Genomic DNA, 19,938 nt, shown 5'->3' with positions numbered 1-19,938 from the left:
TGGATTATTAATCTCTTGGAAAGCTAATCAAAGGCAGGTATTTAGTCATTAGCACACTGTCTGGACTGGATTTCCATGCGGAGGGCTATAGCTCACATTATGATGCAACATAAGGAAAAGTCAATAATTCAAGGGATTTATCCGTTGACAGAGCAGGAAGTCTGATTTCAGATGAGTACATACATGATGGACTGAGGTTACACACCCTGCTGGGCACCTCTCATGTGGAGATCAAAGTACATAATCACTGATCAAACGCATCATGTGATTGAGGATGACTGATAAAATGAGACATATCATCTCTCATCTTAGTTCTTTTTCTCTCAGCCGTCAGAACTATTTTTGTTACTTCCCCCATGTAATGCTCACACCAGAATGGAGGATCTGACGGTCATAAGATTAACACACGTCCAAAGGTTTAAATAAAGACTCGGGCATGGGTGAATGAATGCAGACTGCAATAAGGAGGGATGTTGTTGCTATGCCTGCATTTGAAGTTTTAGGTATATCAGAACACTGGTTTCTCTGGTAATGAGTTTTATTTTAGACCCAGGGTGTTAAATTCAATCTGCTATCAGTACGTTTATCTTTAAGCAAAACAAATGTTGCTACAACAGTGTGACTTCTCATATGTTAATGTTCAAAGCATGTTGGAACAAGCTGTAATCCTTGCATTGTCCTCTAATCTGACCAAAGACACGGCCTGCAGAGGCAAAGTCCACTGATAACAAGGTGAGACAAATCAGGACTCAACGGTCAATCACACGTTATTGCTATGTGATCCCTGTCCAGTAATAAGGGGGAAGAGTTAAGCACTGGGTTCTGAGGGCTACAGCCCTGCTGCTAAGGTTCAATACCTTACAGTGTAGGAAGCCGAATCAGGGAGAATAAAGGTGACAGAGTTCACCGTTGTTGCCCCTGCTCAAAACCCTCTTGCGCATGTTTCTCTGATCCTTTCAGTCGAGCACACGAGGGAGATGGGCTTTAGGTCTCTGACAAGTAAGATCGATACTGCAGGTCTCAGAGCCCCTGTGGAGCTCAAGCAACCAAATATAAAATTCTTGTTTCAGTTTCTGTACTGCTGGCAGAAAACATTGTTCTCTATCATGAAGTGGGAATAGGAAGTGAGTAGGGATGTATCCATAGATACGGTTAGACCCTGGAGAATAAAACCACTGAGTGCATTCAGCACACATACACATGATCTGTACACAGGCCTGGACTTCAGCAAGAGGGCAGGATGATTTCAATCAATACCAGTGAGGTATCTTGAAAACCCTTGCCTTAAGACCAAAACCCAATTAGGAAACTCTGGATTTGGATCTGATTCATCTTTCTCTGGTCCAGCGATAATCATCTCATTGTTAAAGTTTCCATTTAACCCCCCGTGGTCTCACAGCCTGGATTTAAAAAGAAAGTAAAGCTTGCTGCAGGAGGACAGGCAGACGAAAATTGAGAAATGGAGACAGGATAAGACACAGAGAAAAGCCAGATAGCTTCTTTGTTGCTGAGCCAGATTGAACGAAGCTAACCTTAACTATAGAAGTTAACCATACCCTTTGCTTAGCTGTACATCAGTGGCTATGGTATTTTCTACTGGTTGATACATCTTCAAAATAAGATAGACATGAAATAAAAGACATGCACAAACAGAAACCTGGGGACAAACACTGACAAGACCTAGGGGAGAGTAAAAGCAGAAGACATGTAGACATGTCAGTAAAAAGCAAAAGAAAATAAGAATAGGGGAAAAAAATGAAACAAAAAAAGTCTCATATAATGAGAATATCTTTTGGTGTAGCCACAGAAAAGTAAACCATGTTTCAAAAATATGTGGGGGAAAGCCCTCACTGGACCAATTAAAAAAGACAGTGAGATCCTCTGATTGAGGCATAATGCTGACATGATCATCTCCCTTGATAATGACAGATAGGTCGCAGCAGGGCACGCCTACTCTTCAGCACCAGACGACACAACCCCGATATGCTGAAATGTGATCTGCGAATGCATTTGGCAAAAACTGCAGTCTGGAGTGGGCTGATGTTGAGCTGAGATTTTCCATCTCTTCAGCAGCATTCTTGTGCAATGACAAAGACGTCCTGTGACGAACGTTGAACAATACGCTATGTCATTTAGTTGAATTTAGTTAGTCATACAGACGGTCCAAGTACTGGGGTTGACCCTGATGCCAACCAGCAACAGTGAAGGCTGGTCAGTGTTTGAGCTGTCATCGTAGGCGATTGCGGAGGAGGAGAAGAGGAGCAGGAAGAGGAAAAAACAACACTAAATGGATACTGGTGCCTCGTGAGTCACAGCTCACGTGGAGTTGCAGTTAGTAATGATAAACAGAGACGTGCCCTTTTTTGCCCTCTTTCTGTTTGTCTGTTTCTCTTTATTTACAGGCCACTGTGCAGCCAGCGACTTTGAAGGGGCACATTGCTTCGAGGTGTGTGTTGATTCTATATTTAGCCGTCCATTATCAACTGCTCATAATAAAGTTCTCTTGGGGAATGTGGTTAAAAGGCTTCTGGCAAACCACTGATGTCCTACAACACATATGTATGACCTAGACGGCAATTTGACCCACTACTGTACATAACCGGCATCACTGCACTTAATTTATTTCTTTAAGACATAATAGCTCAGTGTTCTGTATAACATGGTTCTCTTGGGAATTCAAACCATGTCACGTGTACGCTCGTTGTAGTTAACTCAATTTACCGACAGCTCTGTTGCTGAATAGTGCATGCTATTCCAAAGCCAACGACACTTGCTATAATGAGTAACAGAGAAGCTAATTATTTACTTCAGACTTTACTCCTCAGTGGGATGGAAATTGAAAAGACAGACATTCTCTTTCATCCCTAAACAAATCCGTGGAGGTTATGATTAACTCTCCGCTGGTTTGAATTCTCCCCTTCTGGCTTTCCTGACAGTTTCTCACCATATCAGCAGCGTGAAAATTTGGACCTTTCAAGCAAGGATTTATTATGGCAAAATTACAAGAGGAGTAGTTTTGGAAGAAACTGTCATATTTAACAGTTCGATATGTGCGAGGCCTTATTTGTGCCAAGCAGAAGTAGAAAGGCGAAAGGAGAGGCTGAGAGAAATGCGAACGAGGGAAGCAGAGATATTAGTTGTTGCCTGGCGCAGAGCCACATTGATTCACTGCATAGCACAGAGCTGTTGGGCTATTATTCTCTCTCTCTCTCTCCAACACACACACACACACACACACACACACACACACACACACACACACACACACACAGACACAAACAGGCCTGGGCAATTTCACATGCACACACACACAGAGCCCATTTCCAATTTTCCCAGCGTGCCCTGCGGTCAGCCGAACTGCAGCACCTGGTGTTGCTGTGTTGAGGCTTGCTCTCCCCTCTGGAGATAAAGGAAGAAGAGGCGAGTGTTTTCATGCCTCACAGGGGTTCCACCATCACTGTATGCAACTAACATTGTCATCTCGTACACAGACGCACAGAATGCCGACGGGAAGGAAAACACTACAGAGAATATACAAAAGCAGAGGTTAGAGAAATATATTTACTTCTTAAAAAAAAGAAATGATTTAGCCTCAAGTGGATTGGCTGAATGTTATATTCTTATTTTGAGACTGTAACGGTGTGAACCTCCTAAAAAAAACACAAAGCTTTGCAAGATTTTTGGATCTTCTGAGTTGCAGGGGAAGGACAGAGAAGGAGAAAACGCCAGAGGGGATGGAGCCATTGGGAGAAGGTACATGCAATTAAAGCAAACACACGTACACTCACTCACTCACAGGTCTCTGCGTACCAGCAATGTACTAATCAGACTCATGAGGCCCTTTACACGCCTCACTGAAGAAGTCGTCCTCAACCACCAGAAATATCAGAATTCCCTAATTGGGCTGCAGAAGCTCAGTGATACAAATTCTCTACATACATTTTCCCAGCTTACATCAGGCTGCAATGATTAAGCGCTCGTTACTACTTTCATCAGACCTGGCTGGGGAAAACTACACCTCATATTTTATTCCGACTTCTCACAGGCCACTAATCTGAAGTCCGCATTAGAGACTCTGTGTGAAGTCAATCCCTTGGTCAGATCAGACCTTGAGATCAAAACAGCTGCATCTAAATTCATCATACGTCTACAAAGACTGGAGCTTTGAGAAAATACATCTTCTTTAGACGCTGAAACACCTGCAAAGAGATCAATCAAGCCTCCTACTGCCATTACGGTGTCTGTGTCAGCCTGGAGGTGTGTTCATGGACTGGCTCCTGGGTTATTACAGCGTAAAAACAGTCATTATGCCTCTGGCAGTGAGCTTAAGAACCCACATCGGAGCACAGTTTATTTAGCCTTCCATGTATATGGTATATAAGACTAGAGCTCTTCCCATACCAGTGTCAGAAAACCCTCCCATAACTAAAATGTTGAATTTCCTATCGGCGACTACGCAAGTCTATGTACCAATTTGATACCCAATAACTTATTTATGAACTATGAAGTCGTTTTTTTACCCGAATAAAACAGCAGTTTTACCCCACAGGAGTGGGGTAAAAAAAATCAATACATGAAAATATTGCGATATTTTGAATGGCAATATGTATCGATACATGGACACCAAGTGTCAGTTGTTTTTTTTCATTATATAAATTACTGGAAATACAAACTAAATTTTTGGTGGCCTACTAGTATAACAAAATCAACTGCTTTTTCAGTCCACAAGATACAATTTGCTATGAAAATTATTTAAGTGAGATAAACAGATTTAATTTTTTTTTTTTAAATTATAGATAAAACAGATGCTGGCAGGAGAAAATGGTAACAACTCTATATAAGACGAAGGCAGCTTCTACATGCTACAGAATAGGTAGTATAATGAGGAAAAAGTTGTTTTCATATCACTAATGAGTGAAATATAACCTCGGCCTAAAAACAAACTATGTTCCACTGTCAACGTTTACAGAGGAAACAGCTTTTGGTGGGGCTAAGTGTTTCCTGAGAAGGTTTTTCTTGACTTGAATTACTGTTTTTGTTTCTTTTACGACACCATGAAAAATCATGTTCTGTCTTGTGCAACCGGGTAGATGAACCACAAGGTTTTAAATTCTACTTCTGTCTTCAGTATTTAATCGTGGCAGTCAATTAACCATGAGGAAGCATCTGTTTATCCCGGGCTGTTTATTGGGTCGATTGTTCAACAGCTAAATCTTGCAGAATGGAGGAAAAAGCCAGTGTCTCAAGGGAGAGCAGGGATTCAATAGGTCTGGTATATTGCACCACCATATCGGCGTCTGAGCTGGAGTTCTTTATCATCGTTCACATCGAGCCAATGTTCCATACCAGCTCCGGCTCTGGGCTTTCACAACCTCAATCATTTGCAATGCAAAGACAGCCTTATCTGCGCCTGGCTATAGTCAGCCTGTCGGTTCCCCTTTCTGCCTGACGCTCTGTGGCTGGATGAAATCTCCCAGGTCCACGCGCCCGCACCCCAGGGGAACAGCCGTCGTTATGGTTACTATGCCAATTACAGTGACAGAGCGAGAGGCGTTCAGTAGAGGCAGGGCACTGACACAGATGGCAGTTTCAGAGCTCAGCCTTGCACAGCTTGCTCTCCTCCCTCTTTCTCTGGCAACACTCCTCACCCGTGCGTCTCCAATTTGAGTTGTGTTTCCACAAAGCGCTTGCTGGTCTTCATGCTTTTGAACTATTTGTGTTTTTGCTCTTTGCTCTGGCCAAGCCTACATCATAGTAAACAAGGAGCGATACAGACTGAGTCTCTATTTAGTGTGTATTTCAGCATTTTTCCCACAAGAAACTGCTCCCTGTGGAGGCTTTACGTATGACTCCCACAGCCCCTCGCTGTTACTGACATAAATGACAGAGGAGGGGAGCAGCTGGGGCCACAGCTGGGGCCACATATAAACACACACATACATTTGTAACTGAGACACACCCTCCCACACATGACATGTGATTAAATTCTCCTCCGAAGTCCAAGGTCAGGTTGCAGGAAGGAGGTCGAAAGTGAAGTAGATTGAATCTATTTGTTTGTATATGTGATCGCTACAGTATTTTTAATCAAACCCGTGCTTGCTGCCATTTCACCTTAACAATAATCATTTATGAGATGAATGCTGCATATGAGACCCTAATGCATTTCTCCCTTAACCTCCTAGGCACATCCATTATTACCAAGACATGTCTAGTCAATCAGGCTGAAGCACTGACAGGACGGGGGAGAGACTGCAGAAAATCAATTCGCTTTCTTCCTGAGGTTTTCCATCTAAGGTGCTTCATATGTTGCCACATAGATGCATCTATTCATCACTTCTGATGTGCTCTGTCAAATTTTCCACCACTCCGCTCATAAAAAAAAAGTTCCAATCTCATCCCTGTGCTGCTACTCAACACCGTCCTACTTCTTCATTCACCCTCCGAAACCCAGAAGATGGTCTCTTGGGCAGGACCTGCCGTTGTTCCCAGTCAGACAGAGACTAATGACCTCCCCTCCCCATTTGCAGTAATTAAATCCTGAATGTGACTGCGTGTGCACGCTCTCTCTACCAGTGGGGTAAAAGCTTGAGGCCACGACAGTTTGTAAAGAATGAGGTGGAGGCTCAGTCGCCTCACAACCGTTGTGCACATAATAGATCATATTAGTGTGCTGGGCTGCTTGATAATGACAAAAATAATAATTGCAATTATTTGTGTCAAGTTCAAGATTAGGATTATTTAACAAAATGACTTAATGACTTTGGAAACATCGTGCATTTTTTTCAACTTAGAAAAAAAAGTATTTTTCACAGTAGATTTTCTTGAACTTTAAAATAATTCAGCTGCAAAAAAGTGAAAAACTAGATTATTTAAAGATATATAAAAGATAAAAACGGTGCAGGAGGAGGAATCCCAAGCTGCTGGTAAAAGAGCTGTGGACTGTGATTACTTCGAGCAGCATTTATGTGAATGAATCCCGACATGTATTCTTCTTGATCGTCTAAATAAGTTGCTAAATGCGTCACTGGTCCCTTTTAGAAATAAAGTCACTGAGAGGGTCTGAAAAGATGCTACATCTACAGAGAAAGCCACCAACACAGACCACCATGATAAAACGAGAGAAACATTGCTCAATGAAATGCAGCACAATAATTGTTTTATCTCCATTATCTTGTTTTCATAAGCGCTGTAAGCCAAAACCATAACTGAAAACATTAAATTAATCATTCAGCCCTATTAGTTTGCAAAAAGTATTAAAGGTTAAATAGAAAATAGTATATGCAAACAGCAGAAACATTATGGCTTGTATTACCTAACAAGTTCTTTCACTCCCTGTTCAAAAAATACTTTGTAAACTCCATAATACCTTTCTCCACCATCTAACAACAGAGCATTCAAGTGAAAATAATAAAACAAGATGAAAGATAAGCCTAACCCCAACACAACGCCCTGAAGTCTTGAACAAACACTGGGAAACATCCTACTGCTAAGCTGTTGTACAGAAAAAACAAGAGATTGCTGGTTATTCTCCATTTAAAGTCCCAGCACTTTAAACCCATCAAGCCAGCTGATGGAGGAACCCCTATTCTTCTCCCATTTAAAAAGGGAGTGAACTGGTTCCCACAGGAAACTCTGGCATTGCCCAGTGCCCCTCCCATCCAAACCTCTCTCCCTTTCTGTCTGCTCTCCACATTTCTCAAGGACCCCTGAGAGACTGGCACACATCCAATTAAAACCCCTCCTCTTCTCGCTCTCTGTGAGCCCAAACTCTAATGTTGTTATTGCTGTACAGGCAGCCCCCTGCCTCACTATACAACTCCGTCTTCTTATCTCTCCTCCTTCTCACCCCTCCTCTATTCCCAATTCCTCCCTCTCTTTCTCCCCTGTTCAATCATGCCTGAGGGTTTCAAAGCGTGGGCTCCCTCCATGAGACTCGGGTGCGACACACTGCGACAGGGGGACCCAGACCCACTAGCCTATTTATAATAGGAGCCCGGGAAGGAGGAGGAAGGTGGCGGGGAGTGGTTATGGAGTGTGGAGAGATTGCAGACATACTGCTGTTCTGATTTAACTGTGGTGTTGTAGTTGAAAGGACCCCCAGGGCGAAGGGACAACCCTTTGAAATTGGGTTTGCTAATGTTTGAATAGGCTATTAAAATGAGGAGATGATTCCAGAATCTGCCCTCTGGTTGAATTAATTTAGGTGAGATGGAAGGTACGACTCTGCCAGTCAGGAGATAACTGAGATGAGTGGACTGTGTAGAATTTCACAGGAACTAAAGAGGGGTGTGCCCCTGAGTAAACTCACGTAAACAAAGAAACTATCTGTCTACATCTCATCCGCAATCGCTTCATCCACTGAACCAAACCACTGAACGCCACGAGACAAATTGAGGAGGAAACAGCGATAAAACTCCTCTTTAGATGATGGGTGGGGCAAGTCATACACAATAGATGTGTGTGCATGTGCGTGTATATCTATGGGTGTGAGCGGTGCATATACCATCTGTCCACTTATAGCTACCACAAGTGTGTTCCTGCTTTTAGCATATGCTAATCAGCACATCATCTAAAATCTTTTGATTCTCTTGGGACATAACATCAATAGGATAAAAACATTCCCATGTGAAAACCACAATAATTTGTGTCTCAAGTAAACATCCCACAATATGGGAAATGTGGACTTCTAATTTCACGAGGACATTAAAAGGACATCAACATCTGTATGTCTCTGATTACTTCCAGCTTTGTATCACAACCATGTGGGTAGTATGTTTAAATATACTGTGGTAAACTTCCCTCCATTTAATCAGCATCCAGATGTCCCAGCTTATTTATTAGCTGAAATGGGCTGTTGCTGGGGCTACAAATTGTACATCTGCATTTTCATATGCCCACAAAAAATATAGAAGCAGATCAAGAGAGAGACCCATGTCTCTCTCTCTTCACACTCAGACAAAACTCAAATATAAATACCTGATTCTGTTACTTACTGCCTATATTTTGCCTAAAATGTCTTCAGTCAGAAACATATTTAAGTGCCCTGTTTGACTGTAATATGAGAATTTGTGACCAAGAAGTAACTACCATATTGTTTCTTATATCCTAAAAATAGAGGCTGAAATGGTACAATTAAGCAGTGCTTTACTGGTAAAAAATACTCCCAATATAACAAACACCCAAAATGAATGATCTTTTTTTTATGTGGGCATTTCCTTGCTTAGTGCTCTGTTTTCTCTGATCATGTAGCACCAATTTAAAAGTATGCATGTCTTTCTACTGCATAGACAGTCATAGTTTTATGTAACTACCATATTTCCACAAGTGAAGTACTTTAAGATTTAGATTGTAGGTGGAAACTTACAAAACCACCTAACCAATGTATGACTAAGCAAGCTGCATTTGATTCAGCACATACTTTGAACACCCACTGTCATAAAAAACTACTGACAAAAGCTTTTGAAGCACAAAACATTTAGTGCAGTCTAAAGCTGGGCGACTCTACGTGGCTATTGAATGTCGGTTCCTGTCTCTGTTGCCGTGGAAATGGCCAGAACATTGAACGGAAATGCAGCATAATGAGTGTTTATGTTAACACAGATGGGAAGGCAAGCACATTCCTCTCATTAACAAAACTGTATTGTAGAAACGTATTCCCTGCAAATCAGAGGTGACACAAGTAACTTGCCTGATGAACCTCATGTGGTCATGTCCTCTGATCCACTAAAAAGATATCCGGACTGATACAGAGCCATAATTCATGCACTTCCCATCTGCTATAATAAGCCAGACTCCTCAGGAGTAAACAGGATGCAGAGCAGGGGGGCTGGGGATGCCAGTTCTGAATTCATCTCAATAGAAGGAAGAAGATTTGATGGAGCAGAGATTTGCACAGACTCAATAAGAGTCTTTATGCTTGCAGGAAACCCATAGAAAAACATAGTCATTTACAAGTTTTATGTGAGTGTGTCGTTGCGTGTTAATCATGTTGCTGATTCTGTGGCTCAAGCGATAAGGAAGGTATATGGGCAATCTAATGAAGCCCACAGACTTCAGCTAAAGGTATGATGCAGGCGGGGTTCAAAACAAACACTCACAAAATACACGTTACATACCGTTACTGTGATATGAGACCACATACCGTCTGAGATTTCGGATATCGTCATATCATGATATGAAACAAGTGTTGTCTTTTCCTGATTTTAAAGGCTGCAGTACAGTAACGTGATGTAATTTTCTTAACTTACCAGACTGTTCTACTTGTTCTAATACTTCACCCACTTAGGTCATTAAATCCACACGACTGCTGATAATCAAAAATCTCATTGTGTTAAGATTTTGTCCAAGTACAAATACTCATCCCTAAAATATTGTCACAGTATCAATATCTACGTATTTCGTAATATCGTGACATCTGATTTTGTTGCCCAGTCCAGCATTTATGAAGCTTTCGAGGAGATTTATTGAAATATTGTGATATATACCATGTACCGTGATATAGCTGAAAAATATTGTGATATTATTTCACGGTCATACTGCCCAGCCCTATAACAAATACAACCATACATTGAACTGATAAACTAGACTTAATAGCAGCTTGCAGGCCTAGAACTAACTGGACCACAGCTTTCAATGAGAAAATAGAGTATCTATCTCACATTATGTAACATGGTAGCTTGAGTTACCAAAAGCGTATACAGCAAGGTAGTATTACTGTGGGGTAAACTTACCTAACACACAGGCTTGTGTCTTTTTACAACACAGACAGTGGCCATTATATAAGCCCACAAATAATAATTTTAATCAATACAAAAATAAAATATCCAAAATAAGCTCATCGTAAATAAAAAGTCATAAAAGTAAGTCAAACGATTGGTTTAGATTTACCCAGTTGGTGATACTTAAAACGGGAAGCAAGAGACAATGAAACTACACAATACAGACAGCTGGACATGTAGGAGAGAAGGCATAAGTAGCCATTGTATTTCTTACACACACACACATACACACACACACACACATCTAGCTTAGTCACGTGCATGCACACTGGCTTCTTTGTTGACAGATTTATAACAGTTTAAAGTTGATATGCAGAGAAGGAGAAGGGAAACTGGAGACCGACCTATTGCCAGATTGAACCATGTTGTATTGTCAGAAGCACGCAGCTATTACTATGACCTCATCCTCTGCTTTTAGCCTGGACTACTGCCTGATCTGGCCCTGGTCTTCAGTAATTGGATTACACTCGTAGATTCATGACCCTGCTAGGCTGCCATAACGCTGGTCTACGTGCACTTTTGACTTCTGTGAATGTTTTAAAGAAATCTTTTTACTAGGGTGTTCCAAACTTTGTAAATGTAAATATTTTTTAATTTTAAGGCTTTGCAATATGGGGGAAAGGGAGGGTCAAGCACAGTAAATGCTTAACATAAAGCTACTTAATTGCTGCTTGTCAGGGTTAAATTTAATAATCATACTTTAGATTACCTAATAACTGAATCCATATTTACTGCAGCCAGGAGACAGTGTCTGAGTGTGACCTGATGACGCACACAAACATTTTGCACTCTCCCCTTGGGCAGTCACAATGCTCTGCTCTTCTATCAGGAAACAACAACTTCTTGCAAGTTTCATTAAAGACCATCGGTCATGTAAGAGGCCAACACATTGCTAAATACCAAGAGTACTGTGTTCCTTCCACACCGCACATTGGTAAGCAGGACGTCACAAATGCACGATTCTTTTCATTTAAACACATTGCACAAACACCCTCTTTATACACGAAACCAGAAACATTCCAAGCAAACAATTCACCCTGTGAGACCTGCACTACTCAAACAGCTCTACACTAACGCTCCAGAATAAATGTGGCCTCTACTTGAACTGTGGACGGGTGCTGATGGTATTTTTGTTTATCGGTGTTAAGGACAAAAGCGCTTAAAATCATTACGGATTAACAGCGGGCCATTTTACCTAAAACTGGCCTGAATGATTCCTTCATTACTTTGCAATACCATATGGTCGCCCTTCTGTGACACAGAAGGCAACATGAGCCTATGTGAGTGGATCTTGTGGATGTCTATGCGGCCTGTCTGGACACTTAGTTAAACATTTTGAAGTAGAAATGTCTTCACAAAGTTGTGTGGTTAGTCTTTGCAATAATTTGTTCACCTTTACTGAGGCTAAGATTCATATATATGCTACGCCTGACAGCACTCAGAACAGACTGTTGGGCTTGGCAGCCTGTGGAGTAGGCTACTGGGCCAGGAGAGGGAGAACAGGGCAGTTTCCCAAGAGCGTCTGTCCAGCTTTACCCCAAAATGGGCCTACCTGTCCCTGGCTATGGAGGCTGCTGAATGTGCCTGGGCCTGGCAGACTCCCAGGCCGCCGTAAGCCCTGCGCATAGCGGCTGGGATTCATCCTCTTAGGCCCAGAGGGAAGGGGATTTAGGACTTTATTTAGTGCCATTTAGAAACGATTACCCCTTAACTGCAGACTTGCCATCCAGTAAAAGACATTATAGATAAAAGAATACCCCAAACAATGCTATAAGATCAAAAACAGAGGTAAAAACATAAATGAACAAAGCTGAAAGCGGGCAGAAATAAGGCAATTTTTGGGTAATGAATAAGCTGTTAGGATGAGCTGGAAGTTTGTGATAAAATACAAGAATGGCAGAAGTTAGAAAGAAAATAGAAAAAAAACATTAAAAGAAGTAAGAGATGAGCAGCTGTTGATGAAATATAGCTCGGTGTGGCAATCCTATAACATGAGACTGACTTTATTTATGACTCTTCATATAAGAGACCAGATGGGTTTTGTGTCCTCGTATTTTCTGACATCCAATCAGCATCCAACCCATTTAACACCACAGAGTGGGCTTAGAGTCACACCAGATATCTTTGTTTAAGGACATTGGGATATATCCTTTAGTGATCTGCCATTTCAAAAGAGACAAAAGTGCCCAATCCTTTCAAATGTAACCACAATGGGACGCCTCTCTCACTCTCCTTTGTCATTCACTGTGTTCTGCTGGCATTTAACCCTCTCTTCATCTGTGACACCCAAGACCCGTTAACCCCAGTTGGCTTGAAAACACAAAGGGCCAGCGAGCCGAGCACAGGCAACCCAGGTTTTACTGAGCTTAACAATATTTAGGGTTCTGATTGTCTGGTTGAATTCCACAACGTGCTACACAGCTGCTGTTATGGCGATAGGAGGGTTTTAGGGGAGGAACAGGGTCTGTGTGTGACTGAACGACTTCTGTGCAGACACTCCCCGCAGTGCAATTAGGGCCCAGAGGAGCTCCAGGCCTTTGTTTAAAGTGCCTCAGTCTATAAAGAAACACTACCACAAAAAATAAATAAAAACTGAAGCCTGTGGGGAGCTCTATGGATCTGCTGTCTTTGGATAGAAGATGACGTATTTGTGGCCACTGTGTTCTATCTCATTACATTCACACAGACCTCAGACAGGCCAAAAGGCTAAACATCGAGCTCTCTGTCGCTTCTGAAGCCTCTCCGGTTCTTCATACAGGCAGGAGCTGAACTGCATTAACTGCTGGAGGTGTGGCACATGATGTCACCTGTGAGTGGCTTAACTTAAGAATATCAACAACAGCTGAGGGAACACCACCTTCCGCTCGTCCACTGAGTATACTATAATGTCATTAGCTCCTACACCTTGGCTGTACTCTGCAATCTGCATAATAACTGGGGAAAAGTCCACACAGCTTTCTCATATCTTCACTAGCAGCCTATTAGCATGCAAGGGTGCCTTTATCACTGTATCGTGTACAAATCAGCTGTTGACTTAAGATACTGTGTGTCCAATAAGAGCTGCATAATCACAAAGAAATGCATGGTCAGGCAAGTGGACATATAAAGTCTTAGCAGTAGAGTGCACAGGGGATGACTTTTTTCTGTAGGCCGACGCAGACGTTAGCATCATCCTGGTTCTCTCGTCAAATAACCAATAGGTCTTTTTCTATTGGTTTTTGGACTACTATATGAATGAATATTTTTATTTTGAACATGTAAACATAACACAACAAAAAAAAAAGATATACACTTACAAGCAGACAAAAAAACTACAGAAAATAAGATCTGTGGCAAACAAATGTTTATGCACACGTTTAACAGCAAGATAATCTTAATAAAAGAACACCACTAATGATTTTTTTTAAGCCTAAACACAAACGAGAATACCCCCGTAGTGAGCCCTAAAGCACTGAAATGACTTAGCATGTAGTATCTCAGGTTCCCTTGTCTCATAGTCTTTTTTGAATGGGCTTTTGGTTAGATGCTTGAAATAAGGTCTTTGGTTAACAAGAGCGTAAGAGAACTTTCACTTTTTGATTTTTAGAAAATGTCTGATTCTGTTTTTACAGTGTCCAATTTATTTATATGTGTAGCTGCAACAGAGAGAGTCATTTCTTGTTTTATTTTAGTGGTGACATTGTCATTTCCTGTGGTGTTTAACAGTCTAAGTGCTCAAGGCAAAGTGCTGCACAAAGAAGACAAAGACTTTGTTGATTTTGTAGTTTTTTTTTTTAAGAAAGATATTAAAAAGTGCAAGAAGATGGTTACTATCACAATCAACTTAGTGCGTACCTCCACTTTTCAGTGGAGTGAGAGAGGAAGAGCACGGTTAAGGATAGGAAGACATCAACATATAGAAAGCAGTCAGTTCCTAGTGACAAACACCAGTGCACAAGTAAATGGGTGGAGAATCATTTTGTGGTTGGAGGGCTTTGAAATGAATAAGAATGAGTAAATGCAAGGAGGCCAACACTGTCCCAGCTGCAGATGTAAGCCAATGACTGTAAGATATATTTTGCATACAAATATAAAAGAACAAAGAGAACAGGCTATGAATATCATTAACCAATACATGGTTACTGCCAGTCAATTACAATGTGTGTATACTACTCTAGCTAGCTGGGAGATGATCCTTAAGCAGTCACCGACCAACACACTCTGGAAGCAGCACCTGCTGAGGATGAGGCACAGCTGCTAAAATTAAGGCGCAGAGCTGTGCCGTTACTAAGCAACGGTACTGCAGAGAATTCCTCCATCTTCCTGCCTCGAGAGTAGCGTGTGTGTGGGGGTGTTTCAGCGTGAATATAACTGCCCTGCCGAAGGGTAGGTGAGAGGGTGAGGGTTGAAGTTTGCTTAATGTCATCATGATTTCGTATTGGCTGTTTGCATGAGACAAAAGAGTGGTATCTTGGCATTTAAGTTGCTATGAATATACATAAATCTGCGCTTTTTTCTTATATATTGTGTTTGTGCATACCAGTAAGTGAGAGGAGAGGTTTGGAGTCACACCGAGTCTGCTCCGTTTCATCTGTATCTACAAGCTTTCAGGAAACATGCACAAATACAGACAAAATGAATTCAGAGTATTGTCAGAAGGCTCTCTCTGTCTGCGTATGTAACGTTTAGCATAAATTATGTGCGTGGCTTCAAAAATCCTGAAAGTGGTGTTTCTTTTTAAAGAATATTTGGCTGAACAAAACATTCAAGCATCATAAACATTTGTTTACCTGAGAGCATATTTTCTGCAATAATCCAAAATCAAATGGAAAAACCCCTTAGGCTTTTTGATGCTGCAACCAGGGTTAACTTTTGAGTTTGCCTACAGAAAAATGTCATCCTTGAGCCACTCTATTGCCAGAGGTAAAATGCTAAAATTAGGCTATGATGAACTATGGTTACATGACTTTCAGAAAACGTGCACAAATACAGACAAAATGAATTCAGAGTATTGACAGAAGGCAAAGTCTGTCTGCGTATGTAACGTTTAGCATAAATTATGTGTTTCTCTACCAGCTGCACACAAAGCCACAGTGGTCAGTTTGACCTTCCTACTTCAAAATGTCCCACAAATCAGAGCAACAAAAGACTGTGAGGGTGCTGAATATGACATTTGTCTTTTTAAAACAACAACCATATCTCAAATTACAAGTTTGGATTTTGAGAGGAAACAGAGCACTGGGATAAGCTTTAATTTTAGCCCCTGTTGACAGTGACAGTCGCTTATCTCGTGTTTGCTCCGAGCTATCTACTGTTTTTCTGCAGACAATACAGAGGAAGTGGAGACGGATGTCAGAAGAATGTGTTTGTATTACTCTTGTGATAGCATCACTCCTGCCCTTCATACAGAGGCAGGGTTTGGGGGGGTTGGGTAGGGTGATAAAGGAACATAGCTATGGTCCTTCAAAGGTGAACATCTGATCAGTGATCTACAGCCGGTATAACTCAACTCTGAGGCAGAAGAAAGAAGCCCTGCCATAGCTCGGAGCAAACAATTGGGTTTGTTGCCCACACTGATGGATGTTTGTGTTCCATTATGAGGCGGAAAGAAAGATCCAGCAGAGTCTAGGAGTCCGACCAGACTCACAATGAGGACTTCTATTTAAACAAGACTTCAACTGGTTTATTTTGAAAAACAAATCTTCTAAAATGTCCCTGATTCTTTTTATTTGCTTTAGTTTGCTGCCATGGTTACTCTTTTAGACCCTTTCCAGTCTGTTTCTTCTATTCAGATCTTGTTGCTGTCATTCCTCTGTGGCAGAGGGAGGCCTTCCTGCCAAAGACAAAAACAACGACTACAGAGAGGGGTCACTGGAAGACACACAGAGAGGAGGGAGAGGCAGAGAGCTGAAAACCTTTCTGTATGGGTCCCTCTTCTGAAACACACAAAAACCCAAGGGGGTGATGACCAGATTTCTGGCAAGGCAATAAGGGGTTTACCATGAACTCAGCTTCCTCAGCTATTGCTTGTCTGGCCTTGTGGGAGGACACAAGAAGAAACCAGATCTCAAAAGGAGGATGTGAGCAACCATGAACGAAGCGGGAATCTGACTTTTTTTCCATGACTACTTGTGGGCACAGACAGAGGCTGTAGCCGTTTGCCTAACGTCACTCTAAAGCCAACTTCTCTCCCTCTAAATCACATGACAGTGACAAACTGCTGCTCCAGTGAAGAAAAGTGGACTCAACAGCAGGGGAATAAGTCCGGCCACTGTCCAGAAAAACAGACACAACCTTTATCCGCCTGCTTGAACCGTCTCTCCACATTCTTTCCAATCCCACAGGGTCATAACTCGTCTGACTTCCTCTGCACGTTACTCATCCCCCTCTCTCTCTTCTGAGCGGGAAGGTTTAAAATTCAAACCTACTCCCGCCCCTCTCAACTAAACTAGAAATTCTCGTTCCCATCTGAGCTGAGAAACACTTTGACAAGATATCTAATGCCAATCAAAAGTGTTTCCTTTTCTTTCATGTGGTCTCACTCACAAAAATGTAGAAAATGCATGCAGAACCAAACACATTTTATGTCCTACATCAAGCATGCACAACGAAGCATAACTCAAGTATTGATCCAGCAATAATTGTCATATCTGCACAATCTGTATATCAACTCATTGATTAAAGGCACTGCAGGAGTGGGGGTGGAAACACACCAGGCCTGGACTAGTTGTGAGTGAGACAGGAATGTCTTCAAGAAGGAGCAAGAGCTGTATAAATAAATAAAGGTGTCAGTGCACTGGGGGACACCCTGAGTAAAGAGGGGGTGGGGTGTGGAGCAGCCTACAGAGGGAGCATCCCCTCCTCATCTTGCAGTTTTGACCTTGTAGGATGGAAGACAGATGGCTATTTTATGGCTGATGCCTGTGTAAATGTCAAAGCAAACCAAGTCCCTATATGGGATATTAAAGCGATGTGGTCATACACATTAAAATAAAAATTAAAAGGTCGCTTGCTGTTTTTTGGTAAAAGAAATGGGTATACGTCCAGAAATATAGGCTGTAGTAGGTTCAGGGTTTTAGGGTTGACACATAGGGCCTATAAATGCAAGATTTTATCATTTCTCTGTGATTTTCAAATGCAGCCTACCTCCTTCAGCTGGTCAACCTCCTGCCTGACGGCCTCGTACTCGATCTCCAGGTCGTCGTACTGCTGTTTGAGCTGCTGCTTCTCCTCCAGCACCGCCAGCCCGTACTCCGCCGCCTGGATCTTCTCGTTCGTGGTCTCACTCAGCTCCCGGGAGAGACGCTCGATCTCGGCCCGCATCCACTCCGGCGCGGCCTCAAGCAACAGCATCGCGTCGGGGTAGCCCTGCTCTTCCACGGACATGGTCGGTACCGGTAACGACCAACCAACGTACGCCAGCTGATCTGCGACAAGAGGGGGGGATGCTGGGGCGTCTTCAAGCGGTGTAACCTTGAAGAAGCGGTTGCTTAAATTCGTCTGTATTTAAATTGCATGATTGTTACGCTTGCGTTTCTCGTTGCCGGTCTTGTTTCTTTGGTCATGTAGATGACTCGGTTCAATTATCTCCGACGGGGGAGCTCGTTGTTACGTCCTAAAAATGCTCCATCGCTGAGATACTGCAATTCCTTCACCTCTCCCCCGGCTTGTTGGAGCATTTGCGCCGGAGCCAGGAGCACCACCAACTGACAACACCAGAAAAGAGGATGTGCAACTTCTGGTTCTTACTTTCAAAATAAAACTCTTGTCAGTCAAAATATGCTTCAGACCAGTGGTGGAACAGTAGCAATAATAATAACAATAATAATAACAACAACAACAACAACAACAACAACAACAATAATAATAATAATAATAATAATAATAATAATAATAATAATAATAATAGGCTCCAAGTATGCTATAAAATGTAATGATAATAAGTTTAAAATGTAACACCATCAACTAATAATGTTAAGGGTAGGCTTTCCTACAAAATTGAGTTTTTAGGAGCCCCTTATAAGCTTCAGTGGAGTACTCAAAGTACTCAGTCAATTACTAGGGTCAAAGTATAAATACTCCTGGCCAAATATTACTCCAATACAAGTGAAAGTTGCTGAGTCAAAATATTATTTGTGTTAAAGTACTGGAATACTTGCTTTTTAAAATCCTCAAGTACTCAAAGTAGCTTTTTTCCCCCTTTTTACAATAAAATACTTATTGAATATGCTGCAGACCTATAGAAATGACGATAAAAACACTATTTGATTAAAGGAACACCTTTTTTTAAACTGCAGTTCTTGTTTGTCTCTGTTTAAAATAACTGCTCACTCAAAACAAAAGTCTTGTCATCCTTTGGCCAGTGCCTTGTTTGGTAAACAGTGGAATTGCTGTAGATGCAGCTTCTTTGAAAAATAATATATAAAAATAACATAATAAGATAAACAAACTACCTCAACATTTAAGTGGGAACGTAACGTGTAAAATTACAGCAAAAATAAGTGTCAGAGGACTTCTATTTTATTTTGAAGGCACAACCCATCAACATCCGGTAACTTCAGTGTCTTGTTGAAATGAGACGCACCTACGCAACCAGCTGGGACAGCGCTTACACGGCGGCAGTGCTTGTCGGGAAGTGTAGTTTTTACAGGAAGTAAAGCCAACGAAAGGGGTCTGCCCACGCCAGGAACTGAACTCATTTCCCAATAGGCTTTGCTAACTTGCTTATGTGGAGCACGGAAATCTCAACCCGAGCCGTTTGTGGTTTGTTGTCATAGAAATGGAGTGAGCTGAGAGGCTAATAGCCACTCTGTTGACGGTGGCCAAATGTATATCTGCTGCCATCTGTCGGAAAAAATAATGCATTAATATTGTATTCACACGTTTTGTCCCCAGGGCCACACACGAAAGGGCCTTATTTACATTAAAACTCGCTTGTTGCACCAGTCGTTTCCCATTATATTTCTATTGCTTCACTGTAAATTAGTTAACCCAAGATTGTTCACAGTCATGTATACATTTATGCTTTTAGGAATTGTATTATATATGTGGAAACTCGCTGAGGCTACCTGGTTGTCCATGATCTTTTTTTCATGGCAGGACAAGCTTGACTTAGGTGTGATTAATACAATAATAATGGCTCATGTTTGCTCACTGGGACACCTCATGGCACAGAGAAATC

The 19,938-nt window shown here is 41.7% G+C and overlaps 1 protein-coding gene across 2 annotated transcripts in view; it reads right to left on the bottom strand.

The window, feature by feature from the left end:
• Positions 1–18,456, bottom strand: part of LOC121946470 (protein bicaudal D homolog 2-like) — a 49,681-nt gene extending 31,225 nt beyond the window's left edge. For both annotated transcript variants that reach the window (XM_042491034.2, XM_042491035.2), the window contains exon 1: positions 17,904–18,456. In XM_042491034.2, coding sequence (XP_042346968.1) covers positions 17,904–18,143 — 240 coding nt within the window. In that variant the 5' untranslated portion in view covers positions 18,144–18,456. The remainder of the gene's footprint in view (positions 1–17,903) is intronic.
• Positions 18,457–19,938: the final 1,482 nt, after the last annotated feature.

The sequence above is a fragment of the Plectropomus leopardus genome, chromosome 9 (assembly GCF_026936395.1).
Source record: "Plectropomus leopardus strain MGB_pleo_1.0 chromosome 9, ASM2693639v1, whole genome shotgun sequence".
NCBI lineage: Eukaryota > Metazoa > Chordata > Actinopteri > Perciformes > Serranidae > Plectropomus > Plectropomus leopardus.
This window is presented reverse-complemented; position numbering and strand designations above follow the sequence as displayed.